Source organism: Lepidochelys kempii, chromosome 14, assembly GCF_965140265.1.
Source record: "Lepidochelys kempii isolate rLepKem1 chromosome 14, rLepKem1.hap2, whole genome shotgun sequence".
In the NCBI taxonomy this organism is placed as follows: Eukaryota; Metazoa; Chordata; order Testudines; family Cheloniidae; genus Lepidochelys; species Lepidochelys kempii.
This window is the reverse complement of record NC_133269.1, coordinates 13,714,507-13,731,103: the sequence shown is the minus strand read 5'-3', so window position 1 is coordinate 13,731,103 and position 16,597 is coordinate 13,714,507. Positions and strand designations below refer to the sequence as shown.

The 16,597-nt window shown below is 54.3% G+C and overlaps 1 protein-coding gene across 3 annotated transcripts in view; it reads left to right on the top strand.

The window, feature by feature from the left end:
• Positions 1–2,724: 2,724 nt before the first annotated feature.
• Positions 2,725–16,597, top strand: part of SPATA20 (spermatogenesis associated 20) — a 29,939-nt gene continuing 16,066 nt past the window's right edge. The window contains exons 1-14 of one of the 3 annotated variants that reach the window (XM_073310384.1): positions 2,770–2,845; positions 4,198–4,444; positions 5,614–5,751; positions 6,232–6,296; positions 7,145–7,299; positions 7,458–7,601; positions 8,083–8,284; positions 8,383–8,513; positions 8,683–8,787; positions 9,706–9,780; positions 10,806–11,018; positions 11,568–11,760; positions 13,804–13,972; positions 15,944–16,152. In XM_073310384.1, coding sequence (XP_073166485.1) covers positions 5,642–5,751; positions 6,232–6,296; positions 7,145–7,299; positions 7,458–7,601; positions 8,083–8,284; positions 8,383–8,513; positions 8,683–8,787; positions 9,706–9,780; positions 10,806–11,018; positions 11,568–11,760; positions 13,804–13,972; positions 15,944–16,152 — 1,771 coding nt within the window. In that variant the 5' untranslated portion in view covers positions 2,770–2,845; positions 4,198–4,444; positions 5,614–5,641. Of the gene's footprint in view, positions 2,846–4,197; positions 4,445–5,613; positions 5,752–6,231; positions 6,297–7,144; positions 7,300–7,457; positions 7,602–8,082; positions 8,285–8,382; positions 8,514–8,682; positions 8,788–9,705; positions 9,781–10,805; positions 11,019–11,567; positions 11,761–13,803; positions 13,973–15,943; positions 16,153–16,597 lie in introns of all 3 variants that reach the window. The other 2 variants (XM_073310385.1, XM_073310383.1) reach the window with 2 other exon arrangements.

Sequence of the window (16,597 nt, the reverse complement as noted above, 5' to 3'; positions counted from 1 at the left end):
TCCTATTGATATCAAGTTATCAACACTCAAGTTACTTCTGTCGAGTTAGCCGAACTTGAGTGAAAACAGCCGTGCTACGATGGGGGATGGATCACTTGATGATTATCTATTCTGTTCATTCCCTCTGAAGCAACTGGCATTGGCCACTGTAGGAAGACAGGATACTGGGCTAGATGGACCTTTGGTCTGACCCAGTATGGCCAATCTTATGAATTAACACTTGTTCCTTTGAATTAACACTATGTCCCTGCTGGTGCTGCACTCACTCATGTGAGTCATTAAGCCTTCTGGGGTCATGTCCCCCAGTTCTTTGCCCTGCAGAAAGGGGAGCCACTCTGTCAATTCTTTCCCAGTGAACTGTGGGAGAAGTCATCTGTCCTTCCTGCGTACGGGGGCGGGAAATGGTGGGAAGGCATTGGAGGACTTTGTGTGTGGCAAAGTGTGGCACTTTAAAGTGTGGCACTTTAATGGAGCTAGTCAGCAACCACACTAGAATGGTTGTGTTAGCAGCCGACACATTGTGCTGGCTCCAGCTTTAGCCTATACCCCCGATGGGCCCAGCCAACTTAACTGAAATGCAGTGGTACAAACTTAACTGAAATGCAGTGGTGCCCAAGGACTTTTGTGTGTGGAAGTGATTCAAGTTAGTGGGCAACACTTGAGTGATAACAGGAGTTAACTTTGGAAGGAAGACAAGCCTGTGAGGGCTGCCCTATACCTCCAGTTGTGCTGGCCTAGTCATGTTACTAGCACGACTGTGCATGGGTGAGGGCTTTGTGTGTGGCTGGGAGTCGAGTTACCAGGAGCAATCAAGCTACACCACGGGGTGGTGATGCGGTAGTAGAACCAAGGCTACGGTGCTTTTGAAAATCCCCACCTCAGTTCTCTAAAGCTAGAATCTGCTGCTCCGCCAACGAAGGAAACAGCAAAGGCAGAAGGGCTCACACGAGAGAGCTATTAGAGTTAGCTGCCCACAGGAAATTACATGGACAATGCTCAAATAAATTGGTTAGTCTCGAAGGTGCCACAAGTACTCCTTTTCTTTTTGCGAATACAGACTAACACGGCTGCTACGCTAAAAGGCTACTCTGTTCCCTTCAGTCAAAACGTACAGTATGGGTGAACATAAACTGATAGGTTCTGAATATTCACTCTGAAAGGAAACATCCCACGACATTGGAGCCCCAGGACAAATGTATCCCTGGTGTTTAGCTCCATTGAGTTAATGGTTGTTGCATCTGAGTCCGACTACATGAGCGTTACACAAGGGTGAAATTGGTCTCCATTGCTTATGGTGGGTGATAAAACCACTTAGCCTTCCGCAGAAGGTTTCAGTCACTGATCGCCACAGATCAAGAACAGGCTATTTTGAAGTGATCTGGCACAGACAGATCCTGATGATTTCAGAGTGACTAAGGAGGAGCAGGGGGATTCTCCTACAGTCATTCTGACACGTCGGCCTGCCCTGATCAAGCTGCATTGAAGCATCCGTGGTGCTTTAGGCAGCTTGTGCAGGAGTGGGGAAATTGGCTCAGCCCACATATGGGAAGGCAGCCATCTACACTGGGGGGTAGCAGATGGTGGTGGAAGCTCTTTTTGGCCACAACCACCAGCATAAAGGCACAGAGACACTAGCGACTTGGGGAAGGGTAGAGGAAAAGGGGAAAAAAACCTTTTGGGGATAGCGTGGCCTTTTTTCCCCAGGAAAAAAAGGTGTGAACTTACCTCATGCTAGCTCACAAGAGTTAACTAATACGAGGTAAAATCCTAGGAAGACAAGGCAGTTGTAGTGTTAACACATTACCAGGTGGTGATAGACCCATGCTCCCCCAGTGTTTACTTTGAGTTGTTAAGGTGTGAAAACTACAGACTGCCTTGTCTTCCCTAGGCGTTCACCTGATGTTAGTTACCTCATGTTAGCTAGCATGTGATTAGGACACACCTTTTCCCCGCTCAGGTGGGCAGAGGTGGGGGCTAGAGTAGACGTTCTGGATTATCGCCGACTCTCATGATATTTGGCATTTCTCTGAAAGCCGCAGCTCCTGGAGTCACATGAATCTCAGTGTTCATTCTTAAAAAATGGATGTTTCTCTCTCTCTCATGGTTGCAGAGAAAAACTGGAAAATGTGACCCCCCCCCCTTTAAAGGTTCAAAGCCCAGGAGGTGAATAAAGAGCCCCCCAGTTTTATTATTGTTTTCAGTCTCCTGACTCATGCTTTTTGCATACATGGTGTTGACAATACTGGCGGGGACTCTGACTGTGTGTGCAGTGCAGGATGATCACCAGTCCCGTATTTGACGCCTAATGTCCCAGGAGCCCTGTCCTGGGGACTCAGCCCCAGGGTCCCTCCCAGAGCCAGGGTCACCCCCGTCCTGGGGACTCAGAGCCAGGGTCACCCCCGTCCTGGGGACTCAGAGCCAGGGTCACTCCCAGAGCCAGGGTCACCCCGTCCTGGGGACTCAGAGCCAGGGTCACCCCCGTCCTGGGGACTCAGCCCCAGGGTCACTCCCAGAGCCAGGGTCACCCCTTGAGCCTGAGCCAGGGACGCCCCGGCCCTGGGGACTCAGCCCCCCGGTGATCCCCGAGTGCGGGCGGCCGGAAGGCCCTAGCCGCGGCCGGGCTCCTCCTCCCCGGCGCAGCAGGGCCTATCCCTCCCCGTGGGCCCGGGGCTGTCCGGCCGCTCCGCGCTCTGGCCGACCGCTGCCGCCCCCTGCCGGCCTCCCCGCAGCCCGAGCACGGGAGGAGGTCGCTGGCGGCGGCCATGATCTCCGCCCCCCTCCTGCGCCGCGGCTGCTGCCTGCTGTCCCGCCGGGCCGGAGCGAGCCGAACCGCTTGGACTCGCAGGTACCGGGGCAGAGCCCGGAGGGAGCCCGAACGGAGCCGGGCCAGGGATTGGGGCCGGCTCGGGAAGCCGGGGACACGGCTGACATGGTCACAGCCCCGCCGGATCCCCGAGGGGAGCAGCCCTCCCGGGACGGATCCAAAGGGGGGGGAGGTGGTTCTGTCAGGCCCAGGGCGATCCCCCCCCCACAGGATTGGGGGCGGGAGGCTGCTCTATTTGACCCAATGGGATCCGCCCCCCTCGGTCTGGCGCTGTTCCAAAGGGGCGTGTGGTTCTCTGACCCAGTGAGATTCCCTGGCTTGTCTTTGGTCCAGCCCCGAAGAAAGGCTGGGGGGAATGTGTGGTTCTGGGTTTTGGTGGGAGCCCCCTGTGTTCTTGCTGCTCCAGACACTTGGGTGGTTCTGTCTGACCCACTCCCTGTCTAGGATACTGATCCAAGAGAGATGTTGTCTGCCCCAATAGGATCCCCTTGTCTGTCATTGGTGCTGATCCATGGGGGGGCAGTGGTCTCTGTCCCTGGCAGTTCATGATCCCTTTGCTCCCCCTAGTCTGGCCCAGAGAGAGTTTCTGCCACACCCAGGAGTATTGTCCTCCCTGCTGCCATTATTATGAGGCATGATTTGTATTCTGAATCTGGCAGCACCTAGGCGGCCTATTGTGCTAAACCCTGTACACGTTAAAAGAAAAGGAGGACTTGTGGCACCTTAGAGACTAACCAGTTTATTTGAGCATGAGCTTTCGTGAGCTGTGCTCATGCTCAAATAAATTGGTTAGTCTCTAAGGTGCCACAAGCACTCCTTTTCTTTTTGCGAATACAGACTAACACGGCTGTTACTCTGAAAACGGTACACGTTAAGTGCATGACAAGAGGCAACTGGGGGATTCAACAAACAGAAAGGGTGGAGGTTGCAATAAGGTTCCCTATCTGTCCTACTGCTGGTCAAGAAAAATTGCCAGCCCCCTTATATCCCTATTCCCTTTGGCCACCCCTAGGACTGAGGCATTCCGTTCATCGCAGTATGAGAGTAAGTGTTCTCTACAGCTAGATCTGACCCAGTGTTGCACTTGGGAGTTATCTGTTTGTTCAGCCTGCCACTGATCCTCATTCTGATTGGTAATGGCCAGGGAGAGATCAGCTGCCTCATTTGCCTGTCCCTGAATCTGAGCCCCATTCCTCTCTGTTAGGGTGTTCAATGCCGTGCCGATGCCTGAACATCTGTCTGATGCAGCATTGATTTTTTTGTGGGTTGCAGTCTTTGGAGCTGATCCCAGAGGCTGTGTAACGTCAGGATCGCTCCATACTAATCCCCTGTATTTTTGTCTACTCTACCTGCCTGTCTTCTCTTGGCCCAAGCTTTGCAGTTAACCTTCCCCTTCATTCCCTTCTCTTGCTCTTGTCTTTGCTCTGTCTCCCATATCCCCCCCGGAACCTCCTTCCAGACCTGCTCCACCCTGTCTGCATCCTCTCCTCCTCCTTCATGTCCCATTTTAGGAGTTTACTCCATTCACAAGGCCCACCAGGTCCTTGGTCTCCTCCAAAATGATGGCAAGAGAGTGAGAAAAGATGAGCCCCACAAAAAGTGTGGGACCCAAGAGACAAGGTGACCCCATGCAGAACACTGAATTACTTGTGTATGTTACTTCTTATCCTTTGTTGGCTTCAAGCCTGTTTAGGTTGGGAACTCCAAGGAGAGACCTTGTCTTTGGATCAGTGTGAGGAGCATCTGGCATGTTTTGGAGCTGCGTAAATGTAAAGTCTCTGTTGCTGGTCTCCTTGTGGAGCGAGGCAAGGCTGAGGCTGTGAGGCCTTTTCAGGTCTGTGGGTACAGTTAGGAGGTAAAAGGAGAGATGTTTGCGGGGGAGGGGGGGAGTGGTTCAGCACAGAGGATCCTGAGGGCTGAGTTTCCTTGGGGTGCTAGGAGGTTGTGTGTGGTCCAGGTTAGGGCACTGGCTGGGGACTTGTGAGACCTGGGTTCAGTTGCTTACGCCCACCACGTGTGACCTGAGGGCGAGTCACTTTGCTTTTCTGTGCCTTGGTTCCCCAGCTGGAAGAGTGGGGAAGATAACTGTCCCCTTCCTCGCAGGGGTGTTGTGAGACATACTGTGGGACTGGAGTACAGGTACCTGCAGCAGAATGAGGTGGCAGTTCTGAGCTTTATACCGGTGGATGGTCTGTGTTGGCCAGAAAGGGAAGGGTTTTGGAGTGGGCTCAAAGGAGCAGCATACCTATTGGGGGCTGGGGGCTCTAGGGAGAAGAGCCGTGTGCATGCTGAGCAGGTAACCTTCTGGAGTATGGCTAAGGAGATGATATTTGGCTGGAGGAAGAGGACACAACCCTCCGCTGCTGCAGCTGTGCACCTGGGACTGTGGGAGCCACTCTCAGCTGGGCTATGACACAGCTCCCGCATCACAATGGCAGCATTAACACTCCTTCCCCTGCCCACTGGGGGCGTGCTTGAGCTAGCTTTGTGCTGGTGGGGCCTAAGTCACCTCAACCCAGACCCCTGCGGTAACCCAAGAGATTAGTGTCACAGCTCACAACTCCAGCCTTGGGTTTGCAGTGAGGAACCAGCAGCGTTCACAGATACAGACTGACTACACTGCTGCCCCCAGCCCACCGGGGATCACGCCGGGCTGTGCGGGTGTGTACAGGGATCTCAAGAAGCCTGGCCATATGCTGATCCAGTCCTTAGCAGTTCTTGGGACTTTGGTGTCTTACTCGTCTTCGGGGATGAGTGATGCTAACAAACCTTTGTGTTCCTTGTCACAGGACTGTGTTTCTGAGAGGGGGCCCAGCCATGGCCACAGGAGGGAAAAGCAGCCGATCTAGCATCCATCGTTACACCAACCGTCTGATTAACGAGAAGTCTCCCTACCTCCTCCAGCATGCCCACAATCCGGTGGACTGGTGAGAGAGAGAGCCTTCCCCTCTTCCCTTTCATTTTACCAACTGTGAAGCTGGGTAGGGTCCGTGGGATCTGGGATGGATGGCAGCACAGCTTAAATCCATGGTGGGCACCCTTTGGCCTCCGGGCTGCAGGTTGCCCACCACTAGCTTAAATGTACAACCAGAGTTTTCCATTAGGGACATTGATATGTGTGTGTGGGGTGGGTATCACCCTGATGGTATGGAGTTGTGTGTGTGTGCATGTGTTACCCTGAGGCTGTGGAGTTCTTCCCTTCATATCCTGTATGCTCAGATTTGTGATAACCTTGTGGGGCAGGAGGTGACTGTGTGCTACAGTCCAGAACCCAGAATAGGACTTGATTATCCACAACGAGCACACTGATTGCCTCCCATCTTATAACTGGTCCTCAGCCAGCGTAAAATATATTCTAAAACCCAGCAGCCCTCATGGCAGAAGCCCCCTTTTTTCTTTTCTCTCAGGTACCCGTGGGGCCAGGAAGCCTTTGATAAATCAAAGAAAGAAAACAAGCTGATATTTCTGTCAGGTAACCCAAGAGCAAATGCACTGAGCTTTCCCATGCGTGGTTATGTAAATTACACCATAGGCCATGCATCTTTGTGTCAAGGTGGTGTGTGAACGGCACTGGAGATCATTTGAGAAGATTGTCTGATAACCTTGTACTTTGTATCAGCATGAGAGGATCAGACAGGTTTAGGGTTTGTCTACACTGAGGTTATTCCAGAATAAGATAGGATGTGAATTTAAATGACTATAGCTATTCCTGAATACCTTTCTGTGTGGATACACTTAATCCAGAATAAGAGTGCTGTTTTCAGGTTTTGCTTAATCCACCTCCAAAGTGGATTAAGCATTATCAGTTCTGGTTAATTCCCACATGTAGACTCGCCCTTAAATGAACACTAGTTTAAACTGGGCAAAACCATGTTCTGAAGCGTCCCTAGCCACTGTTTGCCAGAAGCTGGGAATGGGCGACAGGGGATGGATCACTTGCTGTTTACCTATTTGGTTCATTCCCTCTGAAATACCAGGCATTGGCCACTGTCGGAAGACAGGATACTGGGCAAGATGGACCTTCGGTCCGACCCAGTATGTCCGTTCTTATGTTCTTATCCAATGGGCTTCTTCTTGTTTACAAGAGTCTGTGGGGCAAAATCATAGGGGTTAGAGATGGAAATGACAGGGTGACTTAACCTACATTCCTCCAATGCAGATTCATTCCCTGAAGTTTACACTCCAATCCGATTTGTAACTGTCCCATTCAATGGGCATCCCCTTGGGAGAGTATTCCACAGTGAATAGATTTCATTAGTAGGACATTTGTCCCACTATTCAGCTTGGAACCTTTCTTTAATCGACAGTGTTTGTTTTCAGTCGGCTATTCCACCTGCCACTGGTGCCACGTGATGGAGCAGGAGTCCTTCAAGAACAAAGAGATCGGCAAGATTCTGAACGACAACTTTGTGTGCATAAAAGTGGATCGTGAGGAGCGACCAGATGTGGATAAAGTTTACATGACCTTTGTGCAGGTGAGGAGGTGGGTCTGACGTGGGATGATGACAAGAAAGGGGACATGCATGACAAGAGGTGTGGAGAGAACCTCTCCACCATCCCTGGGTTAGATACACACATTATGATACCAAGGGGTGGCCGAGAGATGATCACTTATCCATGGTTTTTCTTGCAGGCCACCAGCAGTGGAGGGGGCTGGCCAATGAGTGTGTGGCTGACTCCTGACCTCAAACCCTTCGTAGGTGGGACGTATTTCCCTCCTGAAGATGGAATTTACCAAGTTGGCTTTCGGACGGTGCTGCTCCGAATTGCTGATCAGGTATACATTTTTGCATCCTGAGATTTTGTGGTGGGTTTTTGGGTCCTCATCAGAAAAACACAGAACATCAGAAAAACACAGAAACCTGGGACAGGGGAGTGGACTAGCCATCGCCATTAGCACTGATTGTTTTGGAGGGTTGATGGGGAAAATTGGATTTGGGGTTGGGATAGTGGGGACATGTGTGTTTGGGGGACAAACGAACTGGATGTGGGGACAAATGAGGGGCCAGTTAGTGAGAAAAAACACCCACTGATGGACTGCATATGGAAGAGGTGCAGAGCTCTGGATAGGTTAGAGATTGATTAGAATTGATCTGGGGAGGGGAATCATTGGGTGCTGGACCAAAGAACTGGACTGGGGCCTGAAGACAGAATCTGGATTTGACTAACACAGGGAACCTCATCAAGAGGGGACAAAGGCCATGAGCAGCTGATGGGGCAAGACTGACCTTCCGGCTCTTTCATGGTCTCCCTCCTAGTGGAAGCAGAACAAAAATGCCCTTTTGGAGAATAGCCAGAGGATTATGTCAGCGCTGCTGGCAAGGGCTGAGATCGGCATCAAAGGGGAAGATTCACCCCCACCTTTTCCAGAGGTCATGGCCAGGTGTTTCCAGCAGCTGTCTGAATCATATGATGAGGAATATGGCGGCTTTTCAGAGTTTCCAAAGTTTCCCACGCCAGGTCAGTCCATTGTCTCCTAACTGAGCCATCGCAGCAGAAGGGAGCAGCCCAGGGCATGGGACTGACCTCAGGTGCTTCGCTTTGTTATTGTGTTGCAGTCAATTTAAATTTCCTGTTCACATACTGGACCCTACACCGGGCATCCCCTGATGGCGCACGGGCCTTGCAGATGGTGCTGCACACTCTCAAGATGATGGCCTATGGTGGGATTCATGATCACATTGCTCAGGTAAGGGGGGCTGGGTGTTTGATGGCCTGGAGTGATGGCTCTTGGAGGCACCTTGTTTGGGTAGCATGAAGTGTTCTCTGTTGGAAAGAAGACCCTGGAGGTATAATCAGACTGCTGACCAGGGACGGTGCTGGGCTCTGGTGCATATGTACTATTTCTGCCTCTGCAGGGATTCCATCGCTACTCCACCGACCAGAGATGGCATGTTCCTCACTTTGAGAAGATGCTGTATGATCAGGGGCAGCTAGCTGTGGCCTATGCCAGGGCGTTTCAGGTAGGCCCACTGTAACTCTTAGCCCTAGTGTTAACTTAAGGCTCTGAATCAAGGCTCAGAAGAATTGGCCCCTGAGCAGAGATCTGATCTCAGCAAGAAGCAGCTCATTTCGGACAGTCATGAGCTGCCTGCAGGTTGAGGCTCCACCCCCGTTACACAGAGGGGTGAGAGGGAAGTTATCAAACCTATGAGCCATGAGGGAAAAGCACCGCACAAGTGGGAAGATCTCTCAGCTGAGCACCTGTGGAGATGCCTTCCCATGGGGACAGGGCAGAGCGAGAACACGGACCCCACTGGGAGCTCGGCTCCCCCGGCACTGTGATCCTGCTTCCCAGAGCAGCGGGTATAAATCAGCAAGAGAGAGGCTGTGTGTCCATACCAGAGCAATACAGGGTCTAAGTGTAGGCCCCAAGTACGATGGATCTGAGGATCCTGGTTACCTGTCACCTGCAATGGAGGCAGATGAAATTATTGGCCCATCTATTGTCTTGAGATTATCCCAGGAAACTCTGCTTGTCTGAAGCCGGGGACTCTGGCCACGCTCTGCCGGCCTCTGGCCAGACGAGGATTTCTCCTTCACTCTGCTAGCCTCCAAAGGGTTTTGCTGCTGAGGTTTCAAACACAAGCAAGAGTGGAGCTTCAGGTGGACATTCTGAGTTTGACTTTGTGTAAGCGTCCAAAGGACGTCTGCTCTCAGCAACTCTGGTGTAGATCTGGGGTAACTCACAGACACCAGCAGATTTCCCTGGTGTGACGGCGACCCTCCAATCCAGTCCAGGGTGTGCAATCCTTAAACCAGCAGATTTGCTGTTTCCCTGCATGAGCTCTTTAAATCAGAAGCCCCTGATCGATCTCGTTAGTGTCGCTTTTCCTCCCTTTGTCATCACTGGAATGGAATCCTCGTTGTGTCTTTAACAGATTTCTGGCGATGAATTCTTTGCAGATGTTGCTGCGGACGTTCTGCTCTATGTCTCCCGAGATCTGAGCGACAGGGTAAGTCAGCGCCTTTGCTCGGGTGCGGGAATCACTTGCTTCATTGCTGCCATCACATCCGGCGGCTCCTGTGCTTCGCCAGCGATCAAAGTCACTGACACGAAGCCAAGCCATGCCTTCGCTCCTGGTGCCCAGGCTCCTTCGTGCCAGTGTATCCCCACCTCTGCTGGCTATAACAGACTGGTCTGTGCCAGTTCTGTCTCCTTCTGTCTTGTCCCCTGCAGCGCTTCCTGCTGCCTGGGACGGAGATGGGTCTATGCCTGACCTATGTAGGTATTTCCATGGTCCTCACGGCTGTCTTAGCTGATGGCCTCACAATCAGTAATGGATTTTAGCCTCACAACACCCTGGGAGGGAGGGAAGTGCTATCCCCATTTTATAGAGGGGGAACTGAGGCATGGGAAGATTTAGGGATTTGCCCAAGGTTAGACAAGAAGCTGAGCCACTAAATGAACCCAGATCTTTTGCATCCCCCAGGCCAGTGCCCTATTAACTATACTGATATATCAGTACACTACACCTGGAGTATCCCCCTCTGCCCTGTTCCTGCAGCACCTCCTGCTGGCTGGGGCGGAGATTTCTCTATATCCGGAGTATCCCCCTCAGCCCTGTTCCCTGCAGCACCTCCTCTTGGCTGGGGTGGAGATTTCTCTATATCCGGAGTATCCCCCTCAGCCCTGTTCCCTGCAGCACCTCCTCCTGGCTGGGGTGGAGATTTCTCTCTGTCTGGCATATCTCCCTCAGCTCTGTTCCCTGCAGCACCTCCTGCTGGCTGGGGCGGAGATTTCTCTATATCCGGAGTATCCCCCTCAGCCCTGTTCCCTGCAGCACCTCCTGCTGGCTGGGGCGGAGATTTCTCTATATCTGGAGTATCCCTCTCTGCCCTGTTCCCTGCAGCACCGCCCATTGGCCAGGGAGATCAGTCACAGAGGCTTGATCGTACATCGCTAACGCGTGTGTGGTGAGGGGGAGGCAGCTCTGACTGGCCGGTGCGTCTGTGTTAATGGTGCTGCTGCGTGTTTCAGGCTGGAGGGTTTTACAGCGCAGAGGACGCAGACTCCTACCCGACAGCCAAGTCCAAAGAGAAGCGGGAGGGGGCCTTCTGCGTGTGGACGGCAGAGGAAATACGGCGCCTCCTTCCAGAGCCTGTGGAGGGGGCCTCGGAGAGGAAGACTCTGGCAGATGTGTTCATGCATCACTATGGGATTAAGGAAGGTGGGAACGTGAGCCCAGCGAAGGTGAGCTGGGAGAGGGGGCCTGAGGCTATGGGGAGGCAAATGGAGGCAGGGAGAGAGGGACATGGGGGACACTGGCCTCTGAACTGTGCGGACAGGTGTAGCGAAGGGAGAAGGATTCCAAAGTAGCTATATGGGCAGGGGGATTCTGGGAAGGCGTATGGAGATATTGGCAGTTAGCCATACTGGGAGGGGATGATATGTGGCAACTGGGGGTACTGGGAGGAAGTGACTCTAGCAGCTGGGGATACTGGGAAGACACCGTGTGGAAATATTGGCTGTTAGTCATTGGTAGCTGTGGTTATTGGGAGGAAGCCGCACTGGCGGCTGGGGATACTGGGTGGGAGTGGTGCTGGCTGCTGGGGTCCGGGGAGGGAGGTACTGCTAGCTAGGGGTCCCTGGAGAGAGCCATCCTGGGGGTGGGACGCAGTCACTCACTTGAGTTTGTGATGGGAGGCCATCCTAAAAAGCACGAGTGTAGGCCCGGCCGGGGGTGCAGCCTTGTTTGGTCCCTGAGGCGGGAGCTGTGATGCCCCTGGCTCCTTGTTTCAGGACCCGCACCAGGAGCTGAGGGGGCAGAACGTGCTGATTGTGCAGTATTCCCTGGAGCTGACGGCAGCCAGGTTTGGGCTGGGCCTGGAACAGCTCAAGATGATGCTGGTGAAGAGCAGAGAGCGGCTCTGCGAAGCCCGGGGTCACCGACCGCGCCCACATCTGGACACCAAGATGCTGGCGTCCTGGAACGGTGAGAAGGGTCCCTCAGGCTCAGGGGAGTCGCTGGGTGTGAAAGGTGCACAAGACTCGCTGGGAGTGATGTTCAGCCAGTGCTGGGCTCACATCCCTAGATGCACTGGCTACAGAAGCAGCCAAGAGGCCTTGTCTAAATCTCTGGAGAGGAACCATAGTCCGGGGCTGGATTACAGAGTCTGGGGTCCTAGGCCCACCCCATGACATGGGACCTCCCTTACCCCCCAGTGAACTGGGGCACTGCCCCCAAGACATGGCTCCATGCCTCATTTGGAGGGCTTGGGCCAGCTCACATCTCTCTGAGCTGTTGTTTCAGGCTGTGTGCAGACTCAGGCAAGCATCAGTCACACTTGGGTCACACGGTCAAGCTTTTCTCCACAACCCCGAGGGCTAGGAGCTTAAGTTTTTTTTAAAAAATGAAAGCTGAGATTTGGCTGTTATCACATGACTCCAGGAGCCAGGGGCCTTGTGCTCGGACCTGTGAGGCCAAGCTCTAACCCAGCGCTGCCGTAGTCTCATCTGCCCAGGAGCGGGCAGCCCATCCAGACACTGAGATCAGTTGAGAGAGTGATTTGAGGGCTCTTGGAATTAACTGTCCCAGGAGGTGCTGCAAGAAATGAGACAGGGAAATACCCTGGGCGTAGAGCAGTCTCAGGCCCAGCCAGCAGGAGGCAGTGCAGAGCCTAGAGTCCCTTTTGGACCCCTGAGTTCAGTGCCTTTAGGCCACAGTCATGGACGAATTCTCTCCCTTGCTCCCTGTTTGGACTTGTCCTTCGGCTCTGCCTCCTGGCCTGCTAGTCCCTGGAGGGACTGGTCCAGGGCCCTGCAGAGCCTTCCAGTGTGGGGGTAGGGGGTGGGAGGTATGTCAGGCTGCTGGGGCATCCTGGGCACACAGCGGTGAGGGGCGATTGCTCGAGGGGTCCCTGCATTTGTTACTTCACAGCCGAGAGCCAGCCCTGCCAAGAGGTCTTGGGCTGGGAGCTCAGCAGCGACTCCATTCCATCCTTCTAGCCCCCAGCCCCACTTCCCCTTCCCCAGCCCCGTCATGGGCTTTCCTTGCATCCCCGCCCCCGACTGCCCATGGCTTTCCCTCCACCCACCCCTCGGACCCCTTCTCCTGCTAGTGATCCCTGCCCAGCTCTGCTGGGCTGTGACCTTTCTTCACCTCTGGGGCATCTCCAGCGCCCTGGGTCAAGCTGAGAGGCCCCCCGGGAGCATGGGCAAGGTGAATTCTCCCTCCTGGGAAGGCGTCTGGCAGGACAGTGCCCCTGCCTCTCCTGCAGGCCTGGCGCAGGCATTGCCTTTGTTCCCAGGTGCTGCTGAGCTACTTCCTCTCTGAAGCTCTCCGCCTCCCGGTGGCAGAGCAAACCCAGGGAGGGGGCACTCAGGACCGCTTCCCAGGACGGTTCTCCCATTTGCCAGCAGGGGGCAGCAGAACCTTTCTCCGGTTTTTAGGGCAACCTTTGTAAAGGCTCCTTAACACATGTAAACGGTCAAAAGTGTCCGTGTGGTGCCATGGGGCTGAGATGTCACGAGTTCAAGTCCCAGGCTAGGATCAGAGCCCATGGCCAGCACTGACACTGCTAGCTGGCATGGGAGTGGAGGGACCAGGTGTCTGTCTGTCGCTGGTACAAACCCAGGTGTCCCATGGTAGGTAGTAACCTCTGTCCTGACCGGCGTTCCCTCCCAATGAATCAGGCTGCGTGCGAGCTCTCCCGGAGTCAGAGTGGCCGCTGCGCTTGTCTGTCATGACTGCACGGCATGGCTGGGCTACCGCAGATGGGAGAGACTCCGTATTCCACCAAAGGGGCATTTCGGAGCTTTTTTCCTGGCAGCTGCCACTCTGATGAGATGTGACGTTCTCGGTGGCTCACACTGGTTTCCAGGGGCTGGGGCCTGTCCTGCTTTCAGCCCCGCTTCAACCTCAGCAAAGTGAAGCTCCAGGCGGGCTGTTTAAACAAAGGAGTGGAGATCGCTGGTCAGTCCATGGTCCCAGCTACACTCTGAGCGAGGCTCTGTTCTCTCCCTCTGTCCCATGTAGGCCTGATGATCTCGGGCTTCGCTCAGAGCGGGGCGATCCTCGGCAAGGAGGAGTACGTCAGCCGGGCCGGGCTGGCTGCTGACTTCCTGCGAGGCCACCTGTTCGATGCCAGCAGTGGCAGGCTGCTGCGGAGCTGCTACCGGGGCAAAGGCAGCTCGGTGGAGCAGAGGTGAGTGTGGGAGGAGTCGCTCAGCGTGGTGTGGGTGGGTGGGTATCAGCATAGAAATTAGGAGGCTGATTGTCTGTCCGATCAGTCTGTCCGTCTCTTTAATCTGCCTCATCTATTCTGCTGCATTTCGAAGGTGGCCATTGCTGTGGTGTCTGGGCTCTGGTTTCCGGGAGGAGCTGGTTTTCTGCGTCCCTTTGAGTGCCCTCTACCCCATTCACAGCTCCCCGCTTCGCAGGCCCCAGCCTTCCCCTTGGGGCCCCTCACCCTGCCCAACCTGCAGGCAGCCAAAGAGTCGCCTTGACCACGCCCCTCGTGGACTGCCCTCACTGCCCGTCTGGTGCTCCCCCCACCCCCGCATTGCCAGGCTGGGCGGGGAGAGGCAGCCCGGGGCAGGTCTGTGTCCCGCATGTGTGTGCTTGAGGTTAGATTAATTCAGCTCAGGGTGGATGGACTCCCAAGAGAGCTCAGAGGAATTAAGGTTAAATCCTCTCCCAGCTCTTTCTTATCTTTACCTTTCGAAAACACCTTCCCCTGCTGCCTGCGGAATGACAGCTGGGGCTGAGTACAGTGAGCGCCAATGTATGCACAGATTGAGATTGGGCAGGATCAGTAACAAAGCTCCATTTATCAAGGGCCAGTGCTAATCGCTGCCCAGAGGGAAACACTCAAAGGGCTTGCTCCAAACAGCTTCTGCTAACCCCCCACTCCCCCCTCTAGCCTCCCACGCCTGTGTGCCGTGCCTTTGACTGTGTCTCCCTCTGGGAGCTGGCCCCTCTCAGCCTCCCACTGGTGGCGAAAGGTTCCAGTTTCGCTTATGCAGGAGGGGCACGCGCTTTTGTGACAGATCCTCCCGTTGGCGACCCCTGCTGGCGTCTGGGAGGCCTTGCTGTGTTTGTTACATGCAGCTCCAGAGCGACACGCCCCGACACATGGTGTAGACATACAGAGCGGGTAGGCAGGGGCAGGCCCAGACGTGAACACACACACGTGCATGTGCCTATGAGCACACCCGCACATGTCGGTGCATATGGTGTACACGCGTGCGAGGAGCATGGACGCCAGCAGGTGAGTGCAGATACAGGTGCAGAAGTAGTACCTGCAGAGACCCTCACGACTCCCCCTTGGAGTCCAGGCACGGGGGAGCCGGCTGCATGGGCACCTTCTTAATATTTGCTAGCAGCGCCGATGAAACAATGGGACAACTGTGACAACAGATGCCAGTAGCTCCACAATCCGGATGGACCCCCTCACCCCCTCTTCACTTCTTCCTTCCTTGCCACTGCGCTCTCTTGGGCAAACACAAATTAGGCATGTGTCAACGGGGATGAAGACAATTTGAATGGCAGGTTATTTGCCTGGCTAACAACTGACTGCAGTGTGGGATGGGCGGCACACGTGTTTGTGGACCCTGTTATTTGCCTGGCAGGGCTCTGGGCTTGGGGGTGGTTGGGAGTACGAAAGTGATGCCAGGGAGTTGGGTCCCTAACTGTATTCCGTTCACCCTCCCCAGCACTGGGGCATCCATTTTGGGAGACAAGGCCTGATCCTGAGCACCCTCTTTTCTCACTGATTTCAGTGGGAGTTGAGGGGCTCTGACCTTGTGAAGTCAGAGGATCCGGCCCTTTTTATCGATTTCAGTATCCGGGTTGTTACTTTACTAGTCATGTGGGAGATGGCTGGGGACCATGTGCCGGCAAGAGGGTGTCAGGTTACAAATAATGGGCCAGATCCTCAGCTGGTGTAAACTGGCTTAGCTCCAGTAAAGTCAGTCTGCACTAGCTGAGGATCTGGCCCAATATCCTTCAGGTCATAAGCCGACCACAAGCTGGGCTCAGGAAGACCTCCACTCCATGGGGCAGTGTTCCCGAGTGCGGGTCATCTGCCTTCCAGTGTTAAGAGGGACTGTAGACCTGTTCCGGCGTGGTGGATCTCATGTTCTTCTGTCCCTCCCTTCCCTGGTTATCTTCACAGTGCTGTTCCCATTCAGGGCTTCCTGGAGGATTATGTCTTTGTGATCCAGGCTCTCTTCGACCTTTATGAGGCCTCACTGAACCAGAGCTGGCTGGAGTGGGCCGTGCAGCTCCAGCGCAAACAAGACGAGCTCTTCTGGGACTCCAAAGGCTTTGCATATTTCTCCAGCGAGGCTGGGGACTCCTCTCTGCTCCTCCGCTTGAAGGATGGTAAGTGCACCGTGGAGCCGGGCTGGGTCCCCAGACTCAAGCTGAGAATGAGGAAGTCTTGAGAACTTATCGTAATGTTGTGCTGGGCAAGGTCGTGTTTGTGTGTAGGACCTACAAGAAGCTGGGCTGTAGTTTTCCTTAGTTGTAGTCTTTGATTTCACCAAGAAGCGGAAATTGGGATGCCCCAAAAGCAGCAGAGTCCTCAGTGTGCTTTGTATGGTGGTGCCCGGCACTGGCAAACAAGGGGGAGCTGAGATGCAGGGCGTCGCCCATCGATGCTAGTCCTTGCTTGGTTGCAGAGGTCCTTGCAGGCTAACACGGTAATTCTTTATAGCTTTCCCAGCCTAGACAGTGAGTGTCCCAGCTCAGGCCTGGAGCCTGGGTCTCCAGCATGGCAGGGCCGGGCACTACCCTGCTGCCATGAGTTCCTGGCGTCCTTGGTAAT